The sequence below is a fragment of the Uloborus diversus genome, chromosome 7 (assembly GCF_026930045.1).
Source record: "Uloborus diversus isolate 005 chromosome 7, Udiv.v.3.1, whole genome shotgun sequence".
NCBI lineage: Eukaryota > Metazoa > Arthropoda > Arachnida > Araneae > Uloboridae > Uloborus > Uloborus diversus.
The window spans coordinates 65,710,541-65,736,918 of NC_072737.1; the positions used below are offsets into that span (position 1 = coordinate 65,710,541).

The window sequence follows — 26,378 nt, forward strand, 5'->3', positions numbered from 1 at the left end:
AATATTTTAACATTTTCAGTGCCCAAAACCTGGGCGCCTGAAATATTTACGGCGCCCAACGTTCCCGGAGCACAATATGCTCGCCGCCCAATGTTCCCATTTGATTTCGTGCCTATCAACCTGGCAGGTCTACAGAGACTGCCTTATATAGTCTCTCCTTTATTATGGAGAAATCTTTTAAGGACAAGGAAGTAGTTCCCTTTTCTAGGAGAGGTATTGATGCAACTATTGTTAGCTGGATTGAAAATTTGTTACGGTATAGGTTTGTTAATGCCTCTCTTAGTGGTGTTGATCTAACTGTTCATGCAAACGCTGTATGCCCACAGGTTCTCTCACCTATCCTTTGGTGTCTAGTTGTCGATTTACTGCTTGAAAGCATAACTTCTTCTGGCCTTTTCAACATTGGCTATGCTGATGATGTCATTATAGTGGCCAGAGGCAAGTTCTCAGACACTGTCTCTTCAATCTTACACAAGGATTAAAAACGTGGAAAAATAGTGTCATTCTGAGTGTCTTACTGTAAATCCTCATAAAACCACTATGGTTGCTTTCACATGTAAGAGAGCAATTCAGGTGCATAAGTCACTTTCTTCGGACAAACTCTCAGGTGTTCTGATGAAGTTAAGTGTTTTGGAATCTACTTTGACTCCAAGATGAATTGGAAAAAGCATTTCACTTATAGTCTGGCAAAAGCTAGTCAAGTCCTTTGGTCCTGCAAGAGAGCTATTGGCAGAACCTGGGGGCTTAGTCCCAGTGCTGCCATTGGATCTACAAGATGGTCATATGTCCTATCATTACGTAAGGCTCTATTGTCGGGTGGTTGAGAACCAAATTAGACATTGCTAGAACTGAGCTGAACAAGCTGCGGAGTATGGTCTGCATAGCCATGACTGGTTGCATTAGGACAACGCTTACTGCTCTGCTGGAATTACTTTTAGGTTTATGTCCCCTCCCTATGCGGATTGAAGCTGACGCTTTTTTGTGTACGGACAAGCTTAAGCGCTCAAGTCAATGGAAACCTTTTGTTATCTTTCCTGGAAGAAATTTGATGAGGACGTTCTTGGACATCCGCTTTTTGGTCAGCCAAGTGATTACATGCTTAGCGAGTATGCTTTTGATAGGTCATATCAGGTTATCTTTCCTTCTCGGAGTGACTGGAAAGATGTTTCTTTATATCATAATAAAAGTTGCACTCTCTGTTACACTGATGGTTCTAAAATGAAAGCTAGCCCTGGGGCTGGGGCTTCTTGTCTCAGAGATGGTATTGAATACTCCTGTCCCTTGGGAAATTTCACCTCTGTCTTCCAGGCTGAGATCTACACCATCCTGGTATGTTGCGGCATTTGTTTGAATTGAGGCTATAGAAGCAAATATGTTCACATCTGCTCTAATTATCAAACTGCCAATAAGGATGTTGTGACATCCCACATTGTTCGGGAATTTTATAATTTGCTTTGCACTCTTGCAAAGCTGAACAAGGTTACTCTTTGCTGGATACCTAGACACTTTGGGGTGAAAGGAAACGAAATAGCTGATTACCTTGCTCAGAAAGGTTCTGATACCCTTTTTGTTGGCCTTGAGCTAGCAATTGGGATTTCAAAAACTCTTATTAGGAGTTGTTTTTGATATTTTTGGAGGAAAACAGAACCTTAACTCAGTGCTTCACAACCTTTTTAACTTTACAGCGCACTTTATGGTTGGCTCAATCCTTGCAGCACACTAAACCAAACTTCATATGTCAATATGGACAGTGCTTTCATCATTCTCTAGTCAAAGTAAAGAAGAGAAAAAACCAGCTTTTGCGTATGGATATAATAATTAATCTTTCAAATATTTCAGTTTCTTTAGAAATTGATTTAAAGTTCATCAAGAATTTTAGTGGTGATTATGGCCAGCAAGTCCCAAACATTCACTTAACACGACTGAAACACTAATGCCTATCTTGAAGGATAGTGGCCCTTTTTATTGGACTATATGTTAAGAAGAGCTACAGGAAGTTTTTAAATCAAGGATCTAGATATGATATTTTGTTGTCCTGGAAAAGAGCACGACGCTAAGAGTTCCATGTCACAAATATATGTTCGTTAAAATAGTTAGAGTAGCAGCTTGTGAACAGCATGATCAGAGATTTTCAGGTACCCTTTTTACTAACAGCCAATATGAGTCCAAAAGCACTTCCCTGCACCTCAGTTTAAAGCAGTATTGCTCCTGAGGTCTTTTTAAATGTTTCATGTACCTTCAAAGAAAGTCCCTTGCTGCTGCTTCAATGGATCACAAACCCAGTCATTTTGTTCTACTTCAATTAACTACAAGCAGTGCTTAAACTTTCTTAATCCTTGATAAGTATTCTACCACCATGTTCAATATGCTTTTCTTTCAGAATGTGTGCAGCTGATCCGTTTGAATCTGTCCAGTGAACCACGATCGAATCCCTCTCTCCACAGCTGAATTTTTGATTTTAATAGCTTGTTCAGCTTGTCCATACAAAAAAGTCTCACTGCATCCTTGAAGTCTTATATTCAGTTTGTTAAGATTCTTTAAAATATCAGCCGAGTAAGCTTGTTTTCCCGGACAAAATTTCTCTTGTAACAAACTGGTGAATTATAAGAAATCCGTACCTTGTCTCCTCAACTCAAAAATTCTTGGCTCAACCTTGCTTCTCAACCGAACCACCATGTGAAGCAGCAGGGAGTGGTGATCTGCCCCCACCTCTACATAAAGTACAGTGCAAATGTGAGAATTAAGTAGTCTTGATTGTATGCTGACGATTTTTACGTTTTCAACCGCGGCTGACCTCAGCTGATCTGGAATACTGTTTGCCAGGAGAGTTTCACGATGGAGAAAATTGATTTGACACCTTAGATTTTGACTTTTCGCATTCAACATGAACCCTTTGACAATTTCGATCATAGTAACTGCTCCATCACTGCAGTGCTTGTGCAGTTTTATAAATGGATACCGTTAAAGTTTATTTAGCTGTAATTTGTAATATTTCATCACCAGTTGCAAGCTGAGAAAGTTCTTTGCAAAAATATAATGATCTTAGATACCGTGTTCGTTAGCAAGAGTTGTGCACCTTTTATATCTGTTGATTCATAAACATTAATTAAAAATTTTCCAGCTATTGGTAGATTTTTAACCAATGTTTTTTAATGTCATTCGTCATGTCATTAATTCATCACTTGAAAACATCGTCTAGAATTAGTACTCTGACCACCATATCATCCGTTGCATCGAAACCCGACGAGGGGTGTCCTGAAGTGTCCAGTGTATCAATGTACAAAAGAGATGGACTAGGGTGACATGTGAAAGCATTAATCCTTCAAAGGCTGCAGCAAATCAGAAAAGTTTGTGAACCCTTGGCTTAGCTAATATGTACAGTTATCAAAACAGTGATTTCTCTGAAGAGAAGGATTCAATGAACTCTCTCTCTCTCTCTCTCAAAAAAAAAAGGGATAAAAGAGACAATTTTCAATATGTAAGGCTTTTATTCCCTATCCTCCCTCCCTTTCTTCGTAAAGTTTTTTAAAGTCAATGTGATATCAATATGAGTTATGTTAAATTGTTTCGAGTGCTATAAATTAACAAGTACTGAGCCATAGAAAGTGTTCAGTTTAACATATTAATATTTTTATATTTTAAATGGATAAAAAAAGAAAGCGATAAGCTTGGATTTGGAAAACCACAGCCGGAATTGTTTTTCTACTGCGCCACTGATGCAAAATTAACTATTCGCTTCAAACTGGTCACTGACGTTCAAAAATCTTTTCGATTTATGGCTGTAGCCAGCTTGATATTGCAGTTGAATGGAAAACTAAAGAAAAATAGATCTGGAAAAACAAAGGTATACTACCAGTAATATCAGGACTGATCATTGATGTACAACGGCTGAGTGTTTCTAAATAAACAGTCGAGGACAAGAATTTGCCGCTGCAGAATTCTAGATAAACTAGAAAATCGCCTGTCATGGAATGACTGGTAAAAATTGTTTCTCTATATTTGAATGAAGTAATTGGCTGTTTGGGGATATTTTGATCGCTGAAATTTTAACCTTAACTCTAGTGGATTAACCTTAGACTCCAGTAGTATCTTACAAAGTAATTTTGTGTAAGTTCCAGCCAAATATGAAAATGAGAAGTTTTTTTCACAGAAGAGAGAAAAAAAATAAATGTCACTAAAAATTAACAAATTTATGTACATGAATATTTACATAGATAAAAATAATAATATTAATTTCATTTATACAACATCATAATTTTTTGTAGATGCAAGATTATTTCTTGCAAGGTGAGGATTAAATTGAGAATTATATTGTCTTAGTCTGTCGTCCATTATTATTGCAGGTTCTTTCTCAGAAGTTCCCTTCCTGAGATTTTCTAAGAAGTTTTGAGATCTTTTCTTTTCTTCTGCTTCACGTTTCAATCTTTTTGCCCGCAGTTCTTCAATTTTTGATAATCTCTTATCACTTTTAACTTTACTTTTGCTTTCATCTTTGCTTTGAGCTATTTTTTCCTGAAATTTGATTAAAAACATCGATTTTAGAGAGGAGCAATATCAATAGAATCAGTTCTTGAATAAATGATTTTTCCTTTATGAAGGATATTTTAAACATTCAAAATGAAAGGAGGAAATACTTTTCAGCAACACAATTGCCAACCTTTAATTTAAAGCTTTCAAAATGTTTTTCATTTAGATTACTTAACATATTGTGAACTGTAACTAATATGCTGCCGAATTGAAATGTTTTCAGTTCATTTTTGTGAGAATAAACTGAAGAAAAATATTTAGGAGCTTGCAAGGGTTTAATTATAAAGGGGGTTTAATTACAAACCATATTTAGGGGCCGGATATCCTGAGGACATCAAGGGGCAAAAGCATTAAAATCATCAATTGTCAAATGTCGCAGGCGGCATTGAGACATCGCAGGTTGGTAGTGGCAGGAGGCGAGGTCCTATGGTCACATTTAAACCTTGTAATTTTAAGAGTTTTAAATCAAAGTTAAGAAAACTGTTCTTAAACTGAATTTATTTAAAATTATTTTTCTAACATAAAAAAAGTTCTTATCTAAACAATGAAAATCAAAAGTATTTTAAACATTTTAACTGAAAAAAAGTTATTTTTCACTGGTTTGTCTCGCTCAGTCCAAAAGCAGTTTTCTTTTAAAAAGACAAAAAATATACTTGGAGAATTTCTTCAAAACATACACTGAATTGCCAAAATAACTGGTATATATGCATTCCTATGCAAATAACCGAGGCTTGGGACTTATCAGATCAATGTGGTTTTATCAACGATTCCTATATCAGACAATTAGTGACTTTCAAGGCCTTTAGGTTGAGTTCATCTGCTACAATCATCTGTTAATCTGATTAAAAGCAGCATGCGGAATTATTTTATAAATTGTCTTTTGAACGAATTTGTGAATGTAGGAAGATTCTCAACTCTTGTATACCTCTATTGCAGGGTTGGGTTTTGGACTGTCCAAAACTGGTTTAGGACAGGACAGGTGGTTTTTACCGTCCAAAACTGTCTAAAACTGTCCAAAAGTGTCCGAAACTGTCTTAAACTGTCCAAAACTAGGCTAGAGCTAAAAGGGTGTAATCTAATCAATTCGTATTTACTGCAATGTTTGCAATGCATAAATGCTGCCGTTATTGAGGCTTAATTAATGAGTATTTGATTATATTTTTCTCTAATATTTGTCATTAAAAAAATATTTTATTTAAAAAATTGGCAATAACTATTTAATTTCTACGTAACTAGATTAAAGTCCGCTGCGTAAATAAGTTACATATATATTTATACTTGAATGTTCACATTGAATAAATATTAAATAGTCAAAAAAAAAAAAAATAAAAAAATAATTTTTACACATTTTGTTCTGTTTTTGATTGTTTTCTACAAAATATAGTTTCTCAAAAAATAGTTTTGGACACTTTTGGACTCAAGGGTTTTGAACAGAATGGTAAAAACCTTGCCAACCCTGCTTTCATTTGCACACATGCATAAACATAGGGAAATTTGGTTACTATTATCAAAAAAAAAAAAAATAATAATAATAATAATACTAAACTAATGCATACAAATTGAAATTTTAATCAAGAATTCAACTTCTATGTGACTAGATTAAAATCAGCTGCATAAAAAAGTTGAATGTTCTCCATTGAATAAATGTTCAATATAAAACATTACTTTGATACATTTTATTCTGTTTTTGATGTTTTCTCACAGAACACAATTTTTCAAAAAATAGTTTTGGACACTTTAGGACAGTTTTGGACACAGGGGTTTTGGACAGGACGGTAAAAACCGGGGGAGGGTTTTTACCGTGGTTTTTACCGTAGTGTCCAAAACCTTGCCAACCCTGCTCTATTGCGCTATAGTGGATACATGCCCACTGCAAAATAGAAGGAAATGAAAATGCAAGTTGTCTGGCTAAGAAAGGAACTGTTCTTAGCCAAAACTATCAACCAATAATCAAATAACCTACATACTGTAAAATTCGTAGTTAAATTAGAATTCAAGAACAGATTTTCCTCTTATCTATTAAACAAAGCTAGGGAAGGCCTCGGTATGTTTTACTCACTAGTTCATTGTCTGATATTTCTGATTTTCCTCGCCCTGTTGCTACAGCAACTTTTCATCATACGAATGGGCATGATTGTTTGAATGTCCATCTTTTTAAGATTGATCTTAAAGACTTTCCTACTCACAGTGGCATACCTACCGGGGGGGAGGGGGGCTGGGAGGTCCTCTTCGGGTGTTGCCTGTCTGGAGGGTGACACTCAAAAAGTAATTGCAAGTTTTTGGAAAATATAAAGCTGAAATAAATTTTTAAGACTACAAATCCGAAAATTTAACCCGGACCCCCGTTTTTATTTGTTTTTTTGAACATTTGCTCATTTAAAATTTCGTTCTGACATAAATGTTGTTTTTTCCTAAAAATTGCACAAATTTCATGCTTCCAAAATATATATATATATTTTTTTTCTTTTGCGTTTGTGGTGGTGGTGGTGGGGGGGGGGGGGTGACACCAAAAATTACAGCCACAGATGTCACCCTTGCTAGGTACGACACTACTATTGGTATATTATCTAACTCTGGGCAAGCTATGAACAGTAAACACATGGATGAATGCTCTGTTTTAACCACTTTTAATTCTGTGACCCTAAAGTATGAGGAAGTAACACAAAAACTAACGGTTTAGTAGCCAAAAGCCTGGCATTTGGATAAGTAAAAGCAACATGGGGAGAAATTAGTTTCTATCAAAGAAGCATTGACTGACAAAAAATTAAAAAACATATAACTTTAAGAAGTACAGGAAAGTGAGATTAACTGATGGGAACCTCAAAATATACATAATTAATTAGAACACTAACTGAGTAAAAGATATGTTTAAAGTAATAAACAGCCCATTTTAAAGAAAACCAAGTTTTGAACAGTTCACACAATAAGTAAATACAAAAAAATTCTCAAAAAATGATTTAATAAAATAAATTTTACACATACCTCAATTAACCGAGCTTTCTGTTAACCAAGCTAATAATGAAGTCTATTTTTTTTAATGTCAATTTAATGAAAAAATACATTTTCAATCTGAAAATTAAAAAAATTCTGGAAAATTGTGTGTTTTAAATGCATCTTTCAATATTTAACTTGGCATAGCAAAAAAAAATTCAATTAACTTTTTAAAACTTACTACAAGTTATAGTATTCTATTTTAATTTTTTAACTCTAAAACATTGCTTTTTATAGGTATGTTAATTTTCAACCATTTAAAAATATTCTACGGTATTTTTAATTACTACATTTTTAAAATTTGAGATCCTGACAAGTTTTAACATAAAATTTCATCCTACCCTAGACTAATATTGAGCCTGTCTTGCAACAAATATGTAAAATAATATAAAATGTCATTATTTCTGCATATATTTATTGATTATTATTATTTTTTTTTTTTTACTTTAGGAACAAATTTTTTAGAAGCCTTAGCTAGACTTTCTAAGTTAAGGTAGGTTTACTTTTTCTTTTAGGAAGAAGGAGGAAGGCAGATTTCAAGTGAACCTATAATTATCACATAGCTAAGTTTGGCCCTGAGTGATTTGAATGTTTGGTGAATCTCAATAGTGAAAAAAGGAATATCTCACGTATAAATCAATACCCTAACTACAGTCAGACCTTGATTTTAGGTCACCTGCACATAAGGTCACTTTTCTAAACTTCCTGTTCACTGAATAGGAATTCTATGTAAGGATCTAAGTCAGTTCCTAAATATTGTCCTAATTTATAAGGTCATGTTTGTCTGACATACTTTGGTAGATTTCAGTTCAACACTGAGTTTCAAGAATTTTCTGGGGTATACATTCTTTTATCAACAAAAAGTCACTTATACTAATTATATGTAGGGTAGGAATGTTTTACACAAAGCCCTCCATCAGAAAATTTCTTCATTCAATAAGAAGTGAGAAACCGACACTGATGCTGAAAGCAAAGTGATGAGGAGTCAGATAAAATGTAAAGTATCCGCGCACACAACTCAAAACTATCTGCAAGCTAATAATTGTCTGTGACGTAAAAAAAGGGGGATGGGGGGGGGTCATTCAAAGAATATTAAACATTTTAAATCATAAGAAATAAAAAGAATGGTGGGACCTTTCTCTTCTTAAGCTAAAGCTGTCAAGTCAATAGGATACGCAAATTTCTGAGAAAGAAGGAAAAATTAGCAATTCCCGAGTAGTTGCTTCTTGGAAATACTCTGTTAAGGGAGGGGACAAAAACAAGAACAACAAATGCGTTATCTACGAAGAGGAGGTATAACACAAGGAGCAAGAAAAGAACCCCAATCTAAACTTCCAAAACTATACCGTATTTTCGGGCGCTTCGCTTACAGGAAAAAAGATTTATTGCCAATGCGGCGGATACAATGGGTGCGGCGCATACGATGTTTTTTTTATTTAATTCAAAACATTTTACAGAAAATGAATTATTTTGAAAAGAAGGAAAATAAAATGTGAGGAACTTGCATCGAAATGATCGGAAATGTGTTCAATTTTTTAATATTGTTTTTGAAAAGGTTTTAATTTTGCAATTTCGAATTTCGAAGCGGATTAGTTTCCGCGATTTATTTATTTTTTACGTTACTTGTTCCTTTTAATTGAATGAAAAATAGCAAAAAAAGGAAATAATAGCAATGAACAATAGCCTTTTGAATTTCTTATAGCATTATTAACAGTTTTTTTAACGAACTAATTTTAAAGCGATTAACTGGGAAAAAATTGTTAAATTCATAATTGACGTGTTCCACCTTTTGCACACAGTTTAGTTTCGTACTGTATTTTAAGTTTTTAATTAACGGGCAGATAATATAAAATTATGCCAGAATGTGTTTGTTTATATTTCTGTAGTTTTTAATTAAAAGGATTGAACTAAAATCGGAAAAAATTTCCAAATTTTCGAGTGTAGATCGGGAAAATTTTCGGAACTTATATTTCGTGGTTAAGTCTGAATCTCCAGCTTTAAACATCATTTTTTGGACTAAGTGCGGCACATAAAATAAAAATTTTCCCTCTTTTTAACAAAAATTTTACGATGCGGCGCTAACGTCGGGTGCGGTGCCAACGTCCGAAAATACAATAAGTGCGAACTTGTTGGCCCCATTTGATAAGGTTTAAAGCCACAGGTTCGTTTGTGTTTTGATATGAGCGCTAAAAAAAAGGAAATACCAATCTACATGAAACGAATTGATCAGTTATCACCACTTGATGAATAGGAGAGAAGGAGAAGGAGGGAGGATTAAGATTTCAGTAATATTTTAACAGAAGGAAAAAAGGACAGGTGGGAAAACCACATTATTAACGCTTATCGCGAGATGCGCATGTCTGCAATGAATGTTCCCGCACAACAGCAAATATTTGCTTACAGCAGCGAATGCATCTGCGTCCGTCTATATTATCTAGCTATGTTTCTAACATATGACATAAACAATATTAATTAAAAAAAAAAACAAATTAGAAGCAAAAAATAAGAACTTAAGCGATTATCGCGAGATGCGCGCACATCGAATGTATCCGCACAAGCAGCGAATATATTCGCCACGCGTGGGCGTATGTACTATCTGTTAATAATTTTTACAATTTTAATAAATGACATGAATTTAAAACACATTAGAAGCAAAGAGTAAGAACTTTTACTATTATCCGACGACGCGCAATTCTGTCGCGAATGTATCCGCACGTCAGCAGATGTATCCGCGCACGGCGTGCGCCCGTGCATCTACATTATCTAGCTCTGGTGATGACTCAAGCGGAAACGCTAAAAGCATTACATGCAATAAGACATTTTATTGCGAGCTGTTAGAGAACTGAAGAACATATTGCCACCTCAGAGAAACAGTAAGATATCTTAGTGTTATTTCTGGGATTAGATATCTTACTGTTGCTCTGAGGCGACGATATATAGAAAATTCAAAACTTAAAAGACATAACACAAAAAACTGAAACCAAAATAACGACTCCTATATTATGGATTATTTTAAGTATCATAGGTTTTACAGCAGCTTGCTTGAGTACATACAGTTTAAATAAAAATTAAAAATTCCAAATAGTATTTCCATAATTTCTTACTTATTTCATTAAAATTAATTTATTTAAATAAATTTAAAAATTATAGCCTAATAAATGTACATTTTTGAAGTTATTAAATGTTTTAAACAACTACATTTAAATACATGCATTATTCATTGACAAATGTGCATGAATCGGTCAGAAGGTCACCTCGCTTAAAAGACCACCTTTGTGGAGTCCCACCGTGTGATCTTATATTAAGGTCCAACGGTATTAAAAATGCTTAAATTTTTCAAAGGTTTGATTTAGTTATGTGTGTTACATACATACTACAAAAGAAATACTAAAAACTTCAAATAACAGTGCAATTCTTACTTTATCAGCAGTAAATAGCAACTTTCCGTGCTTCTTTTCTTTCAGGGTCAGATATTTCTTCATATCATTCAAAGGATCAAGTTTTGACTTGTGTTTCAAACTAGCAGTTTCATCTTTGCTGCAATAAAACAACAAAATGTGATCACAAATAGTTTGAAACATAAATGCTTATGACATTCTTAAATCAATAATCTAAACCAGGGGTTCCCCTTTCTTTTTGAAATTAACATAGGAATATAAAAAAAAAACATGAAGCTTAAATGAAAAAAATCCATTAAACTTAAATAAAATATCTCAAGCACTCTGAGCTATTTTGTAAACTACGCGCTATGTCTGCGCAGACACACACACACATACATAAGGGAAACAAAGGGGGTCGAGGGGTCTTTAGTTGGTGAAAAGGGTATTGCGAAGTGAAAAAGGTTGGGAACCACTGATCTAAACAATAATCTAAACAATCAATGTAAAACATTTTAAATTAGTATTTTGAAAAAACAATGGACCCTTTCTTCATCTTTTGCAGATTCAATTCATCTGAGGTTTACTGACTGAAAAACATCAAATTCTGCAAGTGCTTCTTTATATTAATAGAAAGTCTCAAGGTGACGCCATTTATATACAGTAGAACACAGTTATATTACGCCTCAAGATACCCAGGAATCTGTTATACCATGGGTGCCATTGGGCCGAGATGGTTTACTGTAACAATAGCTCAATGTAATCACCTCAGGTTTTTATTTAAGAATTTAATCCAAGCTAACCCAGAAGTTAATTTCCTCCAAGCTAAGACCAGAGTGGGAGGAGCCACAGGACCGGATTTGGAGGTGTGGAGGCTCCGGGACACTGAAGGAGAGGAAGGCCCCTAATCAGGGTTCGAAAAGATCATCATATTTTCGAAAATATCCTATACTTTGATATATATCCGAATATTTTGATATGTATGTATATGTCCGATGTTTTCGATCAGCACTTTAATAGTAAATACATCCCCTGACCCGTGAAAGTTAGGATATTTTGTAAAAATTTTATTGTGGGGGCCTCTTTGTTGTGGAGGCCCCGGGGCAGTAGCCCTGCCTGCCCTCCCTTAAATCCGGCCCTGAGGAGCCATCCTATCCTCTGATTGGCTTATCTAGTTCGTTCCTGTTATTTGTTACTTTCGACTGTGAAAGCACTCATTTTCGCAATTTTTGGAAGCCCAAGGTGAACTCAAAAATTTATATAAGCCTCATGGCATTTTTTTCAATGCAGATTTTTCAACATTTAATGTCGTTCATATAAAATTCGTGATATGACCAATATTATCATTTTTGCAAAAATTGCAGCTAGCGAAAATAAGTGCTTTTACAGTATTCAAAATTCTGTTAACCTCTAACATAATATATTGAAAATTATGGTACAGGGAACTTAAGAGCTTTAGCTCTAGGGAACAGCACATGTGAGGAAGTGAGAAGCAAAGGGATGCAAGTGCTAAAATTAAAAATTTGGAAAAAAAATCAGTGCATGTGATAGAACTTCTCCTCTATTTTGGGTGCAAAAAGTACTAGTAGCTCTGATAGTTGCTGCTATACAACATGATTCAGAAAAAAAAGTCAATGAAAGTCTACCTAGGATTGCGACTTAAGCATGTTTTACTCGAAATGTTTGAAACGTCCAGTTACATACCTTTGCTTTTCACTCTTCATAGTTCATGTCCTCAGATACTTTGGGAAACATAAAAGTCCTTTTTTATTACATATAGTCTCAATAGTTCCGCACATCCAACTTTTTTTATGTGTGATATCTGCTTCTGCATTGTATTTTAAAATCTTTATGCTTGAAGAAAATACACAAGCTATCCTCCAGTATAAGTTTTAACCATATTTAGGATATAATTAGTGTTATTTTGTGTATGATCAGTACACTTTTACTTAAAGGCAGTTTAAGGTATTCTACATGCAATAATATGTGCCGTAATTTTAGTGAAGTTTGACTGGATATTTAACTCCAGGTGTATTAGTAGTGCACTGTGTCGTATTTCTCTCGTTAATTTACTTTTGCAAAAATTTCTCCCAGTCTTGTGGTATAATAGAGCTCTACTGTGTACATGTTTTCCTTTGTAAAAGTGAATAAAAAGCATTTAAAACACAGTTTTCAGGATGGGTCTAATGATTTGAAGAAACTAAATTCTTCAAAATTTATAAACTAGGTATGGCATTTGCAATATTATTTAAATTGAATTCACTGAAATCAGATTCACCAGACTTCATGCAAGCCACATCAATAAACAATTGGAAAAAAAAAAAGAAATACCCCATACAAAGTCTCACAAAAATAAATAAACAGACTTAGAACCCACTAATGTGAATCCATAGTTTAAAATGTAGCAAATTGCTATTGCCGTCGTGAAGTGGTAAAAAAAGCAAAATCAGAAAAGCATCTGAAGCACCAAATAGCAGGGTTTGAAGAAAACTTTTTTTTTAACAAACCCAGCCGATAAAACAACAAAAAGTTTCTAATCAAACACTTAGGTATTTTTGTTAAAAAAAACTGGGTTTTTTTGGGTACTTCCAAGAATAATTTTAATCTCAATCTCTATTTATACAAAACTACTGCTTTGCTGTTTTTACTTTTCATAGAGCTATATATAATATTGATGTAGTAAGCTCTGAAAAAACTCACTTTAGGGTCATTCCATCATAGGCGGATTTACGGGGGTGCCAGGGGGTGCGTCGCACCCCCAAAATTTTTGATTGGGTTTTGAAAAAATTAGTTTAGTATATTTCACTCAGAAACGCAGTTGGGGGAAAAAAAATTCATAGCTGCTATACTATTAAATTTACTTGAATCCAGTGTAGTATCACCACACGTTGCTAGTGCAAGAAAAACATAACTGTGCTCATATTAAGAATTAAAGTAATTTTATCCATTTCGAAAAAAAAAAAAACCCTAATAAATAATTTCATGTAAATAGAGAAACTTCTCAAACAATTTATTGTTCAGTGCTGTGTTATTGTATAGAATAATCGCATGTTCTGTACTTGGGTATTTATTCGTATATCAATACCAATTCTTCTATTTTAAAACAACAATGGTTAATAAGTCCAAAAAAAAAAAAAAAAAAAAAACACGGCTATTGCAAGAAACTTTATCAATAAAATCTATATCGAAATCAACCGAAAACCAATATTTTTAAGGTAAATTTTTGAAGGAGGACTCCCGGACATTTTGCTGCAGTGGTGCATCCAGAGGGGAGGGGGCGCAAGACTGGTGACCATCCCCACAAAATGCTGAGTAGATGTTTTTAAAAATATATTCTTTATTTATTATTGAAGAGAAGAAAAGATCTCATTTTGGGAAAACGCAGTTATTTTACAAAAAAAAAAAAAGAATGTTGGGAAAAAATCTTAAATTTCTTTCAAAGAGAAATATTGACATTTAAATTTCTCAACAGCTTCAGATTATTGACAACGAATTGTGTGCCTCCTCCCCCCTCCTCGCACAATCCTCTTTCATATCTCACCATTCTCTTTTTTTTTTCATTTTTTCTATTTCGTTTTCATTTTTTCTATTAGTCTTCAAAATTTTTCTTCTCCAACGCCCTTTCTCCAGCCAAAGTTATTACAGAGTACCTCAAATTTCGTTTCTTGGGCTTCACTTTCACAAAAATTTCCAAGGAAGATCTTCTAATCACCTAAGTACATCGAAAATCGTTTAAAATTGCGGTTTTGGAGCTTCAGTTTCGAAAAACTGCAGTGTCCCTAACTTTACCAAATATGGTCTTTTAAGATTTTAATTTTGGAAAATATTCGAACAAGGGCCTCCGACCCCATTTCTCTAATATCATCAAAGAGTGCTAATATTTTGGTTTTGAAAACTCTATTTCGAAATATTTAAGTGGGAGAATCCTTTTTTTTTAATACCATAGAGTATTGCAGAACTTTATTTTTAGGACTTCAATTTCTAAAATTTTCCAGGGGAGAGCTCCAGAACACCCCGTCCGGTAACAGCATCAAAAATTGTCCTCCGTAGTATTTTTGGAACTTCAATTATGAAAAGTTAAAGAGGTAGCGTGGGGGAGGGGAAGGGGGTCTGCTTTTCAAAAAATCGATTGGAGACAGTCTATGAGTCTCATTAATGACCCAAACTATAAATATGGACTATAATCACATTTATAAGATTTAAATTTCTAAAAATAGCCTTGGAGTCACACATACCTTTCTTGCCCCTAAAATATCACCAAGAACAGTAAAACTGCGTTTTCAAAACTACTATTTCAAATTTCTTCTGGGGCGTGAATCCCATTCCAAACCAGTAGCTGGATTCACCCATTGCTTCTAATATCGACTTTCGTTTAAGACTTTTTCTGCAGTTTGAAATGTTAAGAATTGCCCACCCCCTAATCTTACTAAATATGTTTTACATCGCGTTTTTTAGACTTAAAAGTATGTCCCGTCCTAAAATTATTTTCTGATTTCGCCACTGCCTAATTATTCCGGGAATCCCCCCCCCCCTCCCCAGATTCCTGTTATTGTTGCACCCCCAAATATTTCGGCCTAAATCCGCCTATGCATTCCATGCAAAATGAGCAAATCAGCTGTGGCTGACATGTCACAGATTTCAATGAAAATTTTTATTTAGGTAAACCATGCATATCTATGAGGAAATGCAAAGTATGGAAGTTTAAAAACTGTTGGTTGCTTTGTTATTGACATTAGAAGTTGATGCTTACGCTAAGCCTAAATTTTCGGAGTTCATTGCTGCCAGTTTGCGACTCAATAACTCCATAAGTTATAAACGTACACTTAAAAAGTAAATATTTCCGCATTTTATAAACAAATCTCTATTGGGAAAAAGCAAAGTAAAATTTATTCGGATCTTTTTTTGAATCTGAGATATTAACAAATATTGAAATTTTGCCAATTTACTTCAGATTTCAAATCACTCTTCTAGCTCTGTTAATGAAAAAATAAGAGTAAAATTAATTCAGATTGAAAAACAATCTATAACTAACTATCTGCTCTAATTTAGTAACTGTTTTTGAATTTTTTGATGACGAAATTGTACTTTAAAAAATCGAAAATTTCCAAAATTTTCATTTTTTTGTCTGTTTCAGATGTTTTTTTGAAGATGAGGGAATGTTCTAAATTTACTCAATTTTTTTTACGTAACATATTCAAGTGTCTTTTAGATGCTACTAAATTTTAATCATTGGTATCAGCGTATTTTTGTTACTAGAGTAACTTGAACTAAGCTAAAATTTCATTAGTTACTTCTTTTTATTTTGTAAATTTAGCAAAACTAACCATTTCTTTCGTGTTTCACTTTCTCAAAAGCATGTTTATGAAGTACAGTCTGAAATGTACATTTTTTAAATTGAAATAAATGTTAGTTTTACTTGCTTTTGCATCATTTAGTCGTTTATCCAATTCTTTGAATTCTCGTAATTTCACATAAGGGTCAATCCATACAGGTTCCATACAGACATAAACTACTCATTCATGTTCAAATATTTCTAAGTTATCAAATTAAAATAATTATTTTGAAAATTACAGTATGTTTTTTCAGTATAATGTATTACATAGGGCACAATATACGTAATTTAAGAAGGTGCCATGACATTTTCACATTTCTGTTTTAGTGTGTGAATTGACTAGCAAAATTGCTTAATTTCAAAGACCTATATCTTTTTTACAAACCAAATACAAAAAAACAATATGTATAACATGTATAGTACTTGAACGGAATATTTAATTGGTCAGGAAATTTTATTTTTAATTCTATCCCCTTTTGGTTTATAGGGGTCTAAAAATGTCATTTTCGTCATTTTTCCCGATTTTTGAGGGGCTGTAATCTATAAAGGGTGCAAACACACAGAAACAGTTACATATTCTTTTTAGCATGGTTCCAGTGATTAGTTTTTGTTGTATTTCATTTTGTGTTTCCGTCCCCTACGTGAGTTATCCCCCTTTGAAATGAGTAAAATTTTTACATTTCGTCTTGAACTTTAACCTGTTGCCATTATTTTAATTATTAACTTAAGCTACGTAACTCAGCATATAAGACTATCAACTTATGCACTTTAACATCAAAGCGTTAAATTAACTGTCATAAATGTAATTCAAATAGATTTCGGCCAAAATGCAAAGGTCTCATTTTTGACTACGAAAATCACTTTTGATGACCTCTAAAAAATCAAAGGTTCAGTTGAAAGAAAAAATAAAAATGGTTTTAAACATCTTTCATATGCAGTTTTTAGGAATATGAATTGCAAAGAAAAAATTAAAAATGGTCGAGCGCACCCATCCGTCGAAATTGTATAGATTGACCCATAAAACAAAAAAAAAAGCTATTTTTCTGAATTTTAATTTTACGTTTGGAAATCAAAAACCAATTTCGAGTTTCTTCAAGCAAATAGTAGAAACACAGCTCTATATTCTTGTAAAATTTTAAAGTTGTCTGAATTTTCCCTCATTTGAATTTTTGTGTGTATGTAAAGGGGAAAATCATCATTTTACAAAATGTCACCAAGTTAAAAACTGATTTTGAAGACAAAGGAATTAAAATATAACTTCAAAAGTAAGGTATTTCTTTCATGATACTTAGCACATTATTGGGTATTAATTTCATCAAAGCTAATGCATTCCTTAAAGATTGAGATTAAAAAATAAAATGCTTAATTATGAGAAAATTGAAATATTTTCGGTTTTTGAAACTCGGTTAAGAGTTGACTATAATAACTTTGAAAATTTTACTGATATCAGATTAATTACCCTACTCCATAGATTGCAACAACATATAACTTTTATGTTTTCATTAAATAGTTAATAAGATACAAGCCTTCAAAAGTGCAACATTTAGCATTTATGAGAATGCTGTTCAATTTGACCAATTTTCAACCGCATGTAACTATTAAAATAAAAAATTTCAAGCAAAAATATTTTAGATATTTTTATATAGGCATAAAAGGAACCTGTATACCAAATTTTATAAAAATCTGTTACCATGCGGCCACCACTTTTTTGCGAATTTTCCTCATTTCCTATGGATGACCCTTTACCAGGATAGTGGGTTTTCAAGTGAGCCCCCTCGAAAAAACTTGGGTGGGTTTTTTTCGTTCCCAGTTTGACGAACCCCAGCAGAAGAGTGATTCTCATAATAGAGCAGAAGTATTGTCCCTAAATATTCAAAATAATTTGACAGACTTTCTAGATTTGTTTTAAAATTTTGGATATGTTTGACTCGTTATTATTGAACTAAAAAAATACTCATTTTTCAATTAAAAACACTTTAAATCAATGAAATAAACAGTTGAAGTGTCATTAGCATGGATGTCCATTGCAGCTGTGTCAAGTAAAATGCCTACATTTTTGAACTATTAGAATCATATATAAGACCAAAAAAGTCATTTTGTTTAGATGAGTTTAAAGGGATTATTTATATCCACACAATGAAGTCATTTTTTGTTTAGATGAATTTAAAGATATTATTAATCCAATAAATTCATTTTTAAAAATAAAATTATGATGGTAGATAAAACAATGAAAGTTTTTTCTCCATACATAATTTTGAAGCAAGTACATACTTTAATAGTAGGTTATCAACCTGTTTAATTTCTACAAACAACCATCAGTTTAAAAAGAAAAAAAAAACAAGTTTCTCCTTAAGCTACATTTTAGACAAGTGCACAATAACCTATATCGAGTTTTGGGAACAAAAGTTAAAATGTAAGATGATGACAGAAAAGCGAAACGTAACATAAGTGAAACTTGGTGAAAACTGATGAGTGCAAATTAATTCTATCATCAGAATGAATAGTAATTTACATAGTAAATTTTTAATAATTTTCATTTTACTGATTTGCACATAACCTTTGTATCTTTTAATAATACAGAGAGGAATATTGTGTTATAATTATTGTATGCTTTATAACCTCATTCAATTTGGTTCAAATTTGTCATAAGCATGGACAAATATACGTATTTTTTTAATCCTACGCCCACCTGCGGCATTTCTGCCATTAATCGACAAGAAGCCCAATAAGATGAAGAAGTAGAACAATAATGTGAATAAAATTTAATGTCCTTAGAGTTTTCATTGAAAACTTGAAAATAATGGGTAGTTCCTGATATATCATTGTTCATCTCACCCTGGTGACACAGAGGAAAACAGTTCCTTACTACAATTATATGCAGATGTTTTTGCAAATAGGCATGTCCAGTGATTATATGAAAACAAGCCACTCCAATAGACCGAGGCAATGAATCTGGATTTTGTTAATTTTATTTAACAGGGAGTTCTACTTTTTACCCACAGCTGCATCACTATATGAAGAAATCAAGTTATTTTTCAGTTTGTTAAAAACAATTCGTTTAATGTTGCACAAAAGCAGAGGAGAATCTGGTTGGGTCATCAAAGATCCAGCCTTAGCAAGTCGATCTGCCTACTCATTTCCGAAAATATAGACAAGTACTAGCCTAATTAGCATGGATTTTTTTGTCCATGCCAATCACAAATGGCTTATAAAAAGTTAATTTTTAAGTGAAGTTTTAAAACATTTAGCTCTGCTGACAGCAGGCAAAGTACACATGGCAGTTTATTAACAGATCCTATTTTCTCCAAAACATTTACTATAATGATAACGTTTTAAGATTTCATTTTTTCCCCTCCTAGTTTGAGAATTATCCATAACAGTTCATCACGAAAGGCCAGCTTCAACTCAAAAATTTTTGTTGCCTGAGCTACTTTTGGGATGAGCCAGACAGGTACATTTTGCATTCTTCAGCCAAACTCGAGTAAAGTCAGGAAGGGAAATGATAACAACTAGTTGAGGAAAGGTTAAGCAAGAAAAGAAAACAAAACTCTATTCCATACCTATGTTGAAATTTTTCCCATTGATTGAATTTCTTCAACCAGAATACAGAAAAGAATTTTTCTTTTGAGATCAAGTCATATCTAAGGCTTCAAAGTCATGATCTGTCACTTGAGGGTGGGGGAGTAAAAGATTTCAAGGGTTAAACTTTTATCAATGATAAAATTAGTAAGTTAAAAATATTTTCTTCTATTTACCTTCAGATTTATAATAAAGTTAAATCATACTTTAAAAAGTTAATGCTAAAAGAATAACCAAGTAATGTCTCTTCTAAATAAAATTTTTCACATAGGATGACTAACAAATAAGATAATTTTTATTCAAACAGCAATTATGCTGACAAGAGATTATTGAAAATGTGTCAAAGGAGTTTATTTTACCCTGGAAAACCAGAAGTTTCATCTAGAATTAAACGAGAGTACTTTCTGGTACATCAACATCGTTTTTCGAGTATAAGATCAATACTTTCTCAATTAGCTAGGGCTGCAAACATACCTTTTTAACGTTTAAAACAGATTTGAAATAAAATATGCACCTCTTTTGCAAAAAAGTAAAAAGTTGATAATATAGAATTTATAACGAATTCAGTTTCTCAATTTGTTAGGGTTTATTTTTCAGTAAATTTCAATCTTTAATGAATTTTCTATTAGGAACACTTAAAATTATGTGTTTGTCAGACATTTAAGTGCATAATTTTATGAGAAGAAAATTGGAGAACAGAACAAAAAAGAAAAAGGAATAATTCTTCCACCATATAATTTTGAAGTTGAATGTGTAAAAACTTTTGAATAGACAAATAAAGTAACAGCAATAAGACAAAGGCAGCTAATATATTGCCTTTTTTTTCTTTTTAAGAAAAAGTTTGCAATTGAAAATTTTTACATTAGTAAGAAAACAAAATAAATAAGTAATATCAATAAAAGTACACCTAAATGAACAATTTAATCAGAAATAAAATTATCTGCATCTCTTACTTTTTGGCAAAAATAAAGCACTTCAAAGCAGCATTTTATTTTGTTTGTTGGTTCTTTAGATGAATTGGATTAAAAGTCTTCGGTGGGAATTAATGGTAAAAAACTTTAATTGAGTTTAACTAATTTTTTCTGACAAAGTTAGTTTCAAGCAAATCCGCTTTAAGTTTGAGATTTATATTTACTTTACATTTCTCCCTAGACATGAAAAAAATACTTTTTTATTTGATCCTTTTCAACATTTGTTTTTGAACATGTTCTTCCTTAGAAGCTTTTTACAATACAACTTGTTTCAAGCAATTGCATTCAAGTTTGGTATCTATATTTACTTTAAACTCCTCCTTTGGCGTTAAAAATAAAAATTTTTAATTGTTCATTTTAAATGCTGGTAAATGAACTTGTTCTTAATCAAGAGTCTTTTCTAACAAGGTTTGTTTCAAGCAAATCTATTTTTGAGTTTGTATCTATATTTAGCTTAAATTTCTTGTAGCTGCTATTGTTTAAAGATTTTCAAGTGTTCTTTTTGAACGTTCGTTTTTGAGCATGTTCTACTACAGGATCTTTTTCCAACGAAGTTTGTTTGAAAGAAATCTGCCCTTGAGTTCAAGGCATTCATCTATATTTGTCTTAAATTTCTCCATTGTATGGCACTAATGTAAATATTTTTTGAACTGTTCAAAATAAAACGAAAAATTGTTCAAATCAAAAAAGAAAATATGGAGATGAGGTGTCCTCATGGAGATCTTTCAAACTAAAAAAAGCTTGTTTGAATCGAACTGAAAAGTTATGGGGGGGGGGGGAGACAGACATTCATTTTTTCCACCTCAAAATCCTATAGTCTATATTTTAATTTTTCAATAAACTTTTTTTTATTACTTTTTTATATTTTTAGCGATATTTTAAGTTTTAGTATGTATTAAGCTTTTCATGCTTTTTCTCCTTTCTTTTTTTTCATGGGAAAGTAGGAATTTTTTTTAAAAAAGAAACAAGACAAAACATCTTCAAATATGCCTTCTTTCGTGCATAATTTTTGTATGATTTTCTCACACCTGAAAATGCAAACTTCTTCAACTGCTTGACACACATGACAAACTATTACAATACTTTTGGTACAAAGGTCATGAATGAACTTGGCATTTCACATGAAGCAAGAATGTTACACGTATAAATAAAGGGAATCACTTAGTACACAATTTGTGTATCCATTAAATTCCTATTTTGTTCAATGAGTACTATTTTGTAGAATATAATTTAATGCAGGGGTCTCAGAATTCAATTTAATTAAGGTCGCATGATGATCAATCAGATTAATGCGTCACATTAAAAAAATATATAAAACAAAATTAAATTTCTGATGATCACATGATCTAACTGAAATGCATTTTCTGACACAATTGATTAGAAGTTAATTTAGTCAATGGACAATATAGCGTCTAAATAACTAAATAATAATAACAAATTCATGCAAAAAAGTATAAAATTCTGATTTTAAAAATATTTTTGAATCCAAATAAAGCACAGGATATTAATAATAATATTATCATAATATAACAAAAAAAAAAAAAAAACTCAAAAATAGTGAAGACACTTGAAGTGTGTCTGGGTAAGTGAAGAAACTAAACATGGTGGCATCAAGACATTAAAGATTTTACGCAGGGAGGAAAATATCATACCTATCAGTTCCAGTGAGTATATCTTTTGTTTCAGCTTTCAAGTACCATGGAATTTCACCTACAAAGAAAAAATATTTTTAAACATGCAACCACATAAATCAATAAGAACAGTAGATACTTGATCTATCATTTCTGTATCTTTTGTTCTCTTTTTAACAGGTTCCCATTAGAGGAAAAATGAAGGTTAAAAAATCTCACCATCTGTTGAAATAAGAGTGAGATTTTTAAAAACTGAGAGAGATTTTTTTTTAAATCTTTCTATTCAATTTAACAAACATGACAAAATCGAAATATTTTTTGATTGAGTTATCTTTTTAAAGAGCGGGGGTCTTGCTCTCTATCGGGAACCTTGGTACTGTGATGAATCATAAGGGGGGCAACTGTCCTATCACTTTTCAGAGTTAAAAATTGACAATTGTTTGAAAAGGGATTTTTTATGATTTATTTCAAGAAAATAAAAACTACAAATTTCAAATAAATGGGCTTTCCTCTTATTATTTCATAAGTATGGAACTTTGGAATGGAAGGAGATGGAGTCTATGGTGGTTTGCATTCCTAATTTCGGGACCATATTCCACCAAAATTATAGCCCAATTTTACAGAAACACAAAAGCTTTAGATGTCCTGCCCCTACTTCTTCATTCCTTTTTTGACCCCCCACTTATCTTGTGCACCATTTGCCTTTGTCATGAATGCTACTCTAATAATGTTAATGATATATCACTTCTAAAACTAACAAACTCTCACATTTATAATTCAAAAAGTTCACCATTGTGGTAAGAAAGGGTTAATTTAACACCTTGCTTTAATGTTTCATCTTTATGAATAATAAAGCTGAAAGTCTGGATATCTGTTACACGCATAGCGCCTAGATCGTTCAGCCGATTTTCATGAAATTTGGCACAAAATTAGTTCTTAGCATAAGGGTGAGCACCTTGAAGCTATTCTTTGAAAATTCGATTTTATTCCTTTTCTACTCTAATTTAAAGAGCATTTTACCACGCAAATTATCACAACCTGGACGAGTAAATTACCAAATTATAACATGAAACCGTAACATGGGAGAGCAAATTAACATAGCAAAGTGGTGAGGAATTCATCATGCATTATTTGTAAATATACAGGCGAACCAAATGACCTTTTCATTTTCTACTATGGGCAAAGCCGTGCAGGTACCGCTAGTTACAAATAAAAAAGCAATAACCACACACAACTTTCAATAAGAATAAAACAAATCAGAGGTGAAACCGACACAGTCCCAAAATTCGTAAAAGGGCTATGGGCTTGTAAAATTATGACAGGACAAGCGAACAGTCAAAAGTAGTCCTGGCATAAGGAAAAGGGCTGCTTCCAACTTGTGAATTTTTGTTTATAATTTCAACCCTACAACATAAGCAGAAAAAAAATTCTCAGCACTTAACCTGAAAATTAAACATTCTGTACAGCAGGTAAAAGTAAATAAGCATTTGTATATTAAATGAAAAGTGAGCAAATAAGCTGTGCTACAACATGATTAAAGTGAAAAACAACGTAAATAAGACAAATTCTTATAATAATATGCATACAGCTATTTCACTGCTATATTGGAACTCTTTGCCAGAGCAAATATCTCAGCACACAAGGAAATCTTGAGAGAACTGAATGTCAACATGTGGGCAGGACAATGGTATTTATACAAATGGGTCAGCCAATAGGAATTCACAACAAGAGACATCAACAAACTACAAGTCAACCTGTAGGGTGTGTAGGAAAAGAGGGGGGGGGGGGCAGACAGTCAATCACAAGTCAGGAAACAAAAAAAAAGCAATAAGTAAAAGAAAACAATCAACCCAAAAGAACATTTATAAAAATTCCTTCCAAATATCAAGAAAAAATGGAGTACTGGAAACATAATTGACTAGAAAATGTGAATTTTTCCAAATATAGTAAGCTTCTCAAAATGGTCATAGACCGAAGAACCATTACAAATAATTATGGGAGATGAAATATTAAAACAATGGCCAGAAGTCCAACAATGCTGAGAGATGGAGGAATGAGCAGTTCCTTTATGCTTTTCATAATTTTCATGCTCTTTCAGATGGTGTTTGAGAGCACGTTTAGTCTGACCAAGACTACACGTAGCTAAGTTCTCATTTTCAGGAAATGCTATGAATACCACAGTTGCTACGGTAATCAATGAGATGCTTCAAGCTTGTAATATTAATCTTATTTAAAGGAGAAAAAGCAGTATCCTAACCAAACTTTTTCAAAATCTTTGCAACTTGGTGACTGACTTTAGAACAATAGTACAGGCAGCTTTGGAAGCAGAAACCTTCCCAGAAAGAGAGAGCTTAATTAGCTTATTTTGAATTGAATCAATAATGCTAGGAGAGTAACCACTATCAAAAGTCATAGCTTTAAGGTAAGAAAGCTCAGCATTTAAAGAATTGGAGGAACAACTGTTCCTCTTCAAACTGTTCTTACCATGTTCTAACTAGTGATGTGCCGGATTGTTAAAAAAGTAGATCCGCGGATCCGGATCCGGATCATTAGTGTCAAGATCCGCGGATACAGATCTCCCGCGGATACAGATCTCAAATTTTTTTTTTTCTCAATTCAACTATCCAAGTGTAAAATTTGTTATGGGAGGTAATCCCGTCAGAATAATGGCAGTTTCTTCAAAAAATGTCAACTGCGGCAAAAATATAATCAAGACTATGATTTACTCTTTAAAGAAATCTCCGTTAAAATTGAGGGAAAGTTGGAAGGAATGGGCCAGCGCTGCATCAATGCTTAGATGGAATGTGAAAAATTATTTCTAGTTTGCTCGGTAGATGTAGGATACAGGAAAAAGAATGTAAAGCTGCTCCTGGACAGGCTAGAAATAATTTTTCGCATTTTATTTCAGCATAAATGCAGCGCTGACCCATTTCACCGAACTTACACTGACCAACGAAATACAGAGCCGGGAATACCTTTACAAACAGTAAATACAATAGAGAATTCAGTCTCACTTTTTTTATAAGATGCCGAGAAAAACTAAAATGAAGAATAACAGAAACCCCAAATCAATAACAAAAACTAATATTAAAATAAAAATTAAAAAACCAATACATGTCCCACAGAGCCGACCTCATATTAAGATGAATTTCGCGGGTCAGATTACACATTTGTTAACAAATATGAACTGACAGCAGGTAAAAATTTTAAATCATTGAGCTTTTTCTCCTTATCTTCCGACTATGAAATCGCTACCAATCACGCGTATAAGGGCTTAGAATTGCATTTAAAATTTACTTAAGATTAAAGCTCCTACTGTATATCAGTTGGAAGTTTCAAATAAATATCAAACGCAGATAACTTCATTCTTTCAATTAGGGCCAACATTTTTAACGTACGGGTAAATTTTTACTACCGTAATTGTGCAAAACGTTAAAAGTTGGTTTTTAATTAATATCTCCGGTAATTAAAGTTCTACGAAAACGAGGCCAAGCTAAGAACATTTTCGATCAAGTCACCTTTTGAACGAAAAATGAACTATCAAAATCGGTTTATCTGTTTAGGAACTACGATGCCACAAAAAGACACACTGATACACGCTTTTAAAACTTATTTCCCCTTCCTTTTTGCAATGGGGGGGGGGGGGGGGGATACAAATTGGCTTCTGAAATGATACCTTAAAATTTAAATAGGGAATAAAACCTAATTTAAACGGAATTCAAGAGACTTTTATTCAAATATTTAAAAATTTTTAGAATAGAAATGATCCGTTTAAGATCCACCTAAAAAGTAACGGATACGGATACAGATCTTTATTTTCCCTCGGATATCCGCGGATAAGGATATCCAGAACATCACTAGTTCTAACCAATCGAGTCAATGTGTCTCAACCTTGGGATGCTATTCATTGAAGCAATGAGCAATAAAAAACAGAATACATTGGTTTCTTGACAAAAAAAAAATACTTTGT

The 26,378-nt window shown here is 32.8% G+C and overlaps 1 protein-coding gene across 1 annotated transcript in view; it reads right to left on the minus strand.

The window, feature by feature from the left end:
• Positions 1-4,184: 4,184 nt before the first annotated feature.
• Positions 4,185-26,378, minus strand: part of LOC129226216 (leukocyte receptor cluster member 1 homolog) — a 40,592-nt gene continuing 18,398 nt past the window's right edge. The window contains exons 5-7 of the mRNA XM_054860816.1: positions 22,430-22,487; positions 10,938-11,055; positions 4,185-4,512 (exon numbers count right to left, since the gene is read on the minus strand). Coding sequence (XP_054716791.1) covers positions 4,240-4,512; positions 10,938-11,055; positions 22,430-22,487 — 449 coding nt within the window. The 3' untranslated portion in view covers positions 4,185-4,239. The remainder of the gene's footprint in view (positions 4,513-10,937; positions 11,056-22,429; positions 22,488-26,378) is intronic.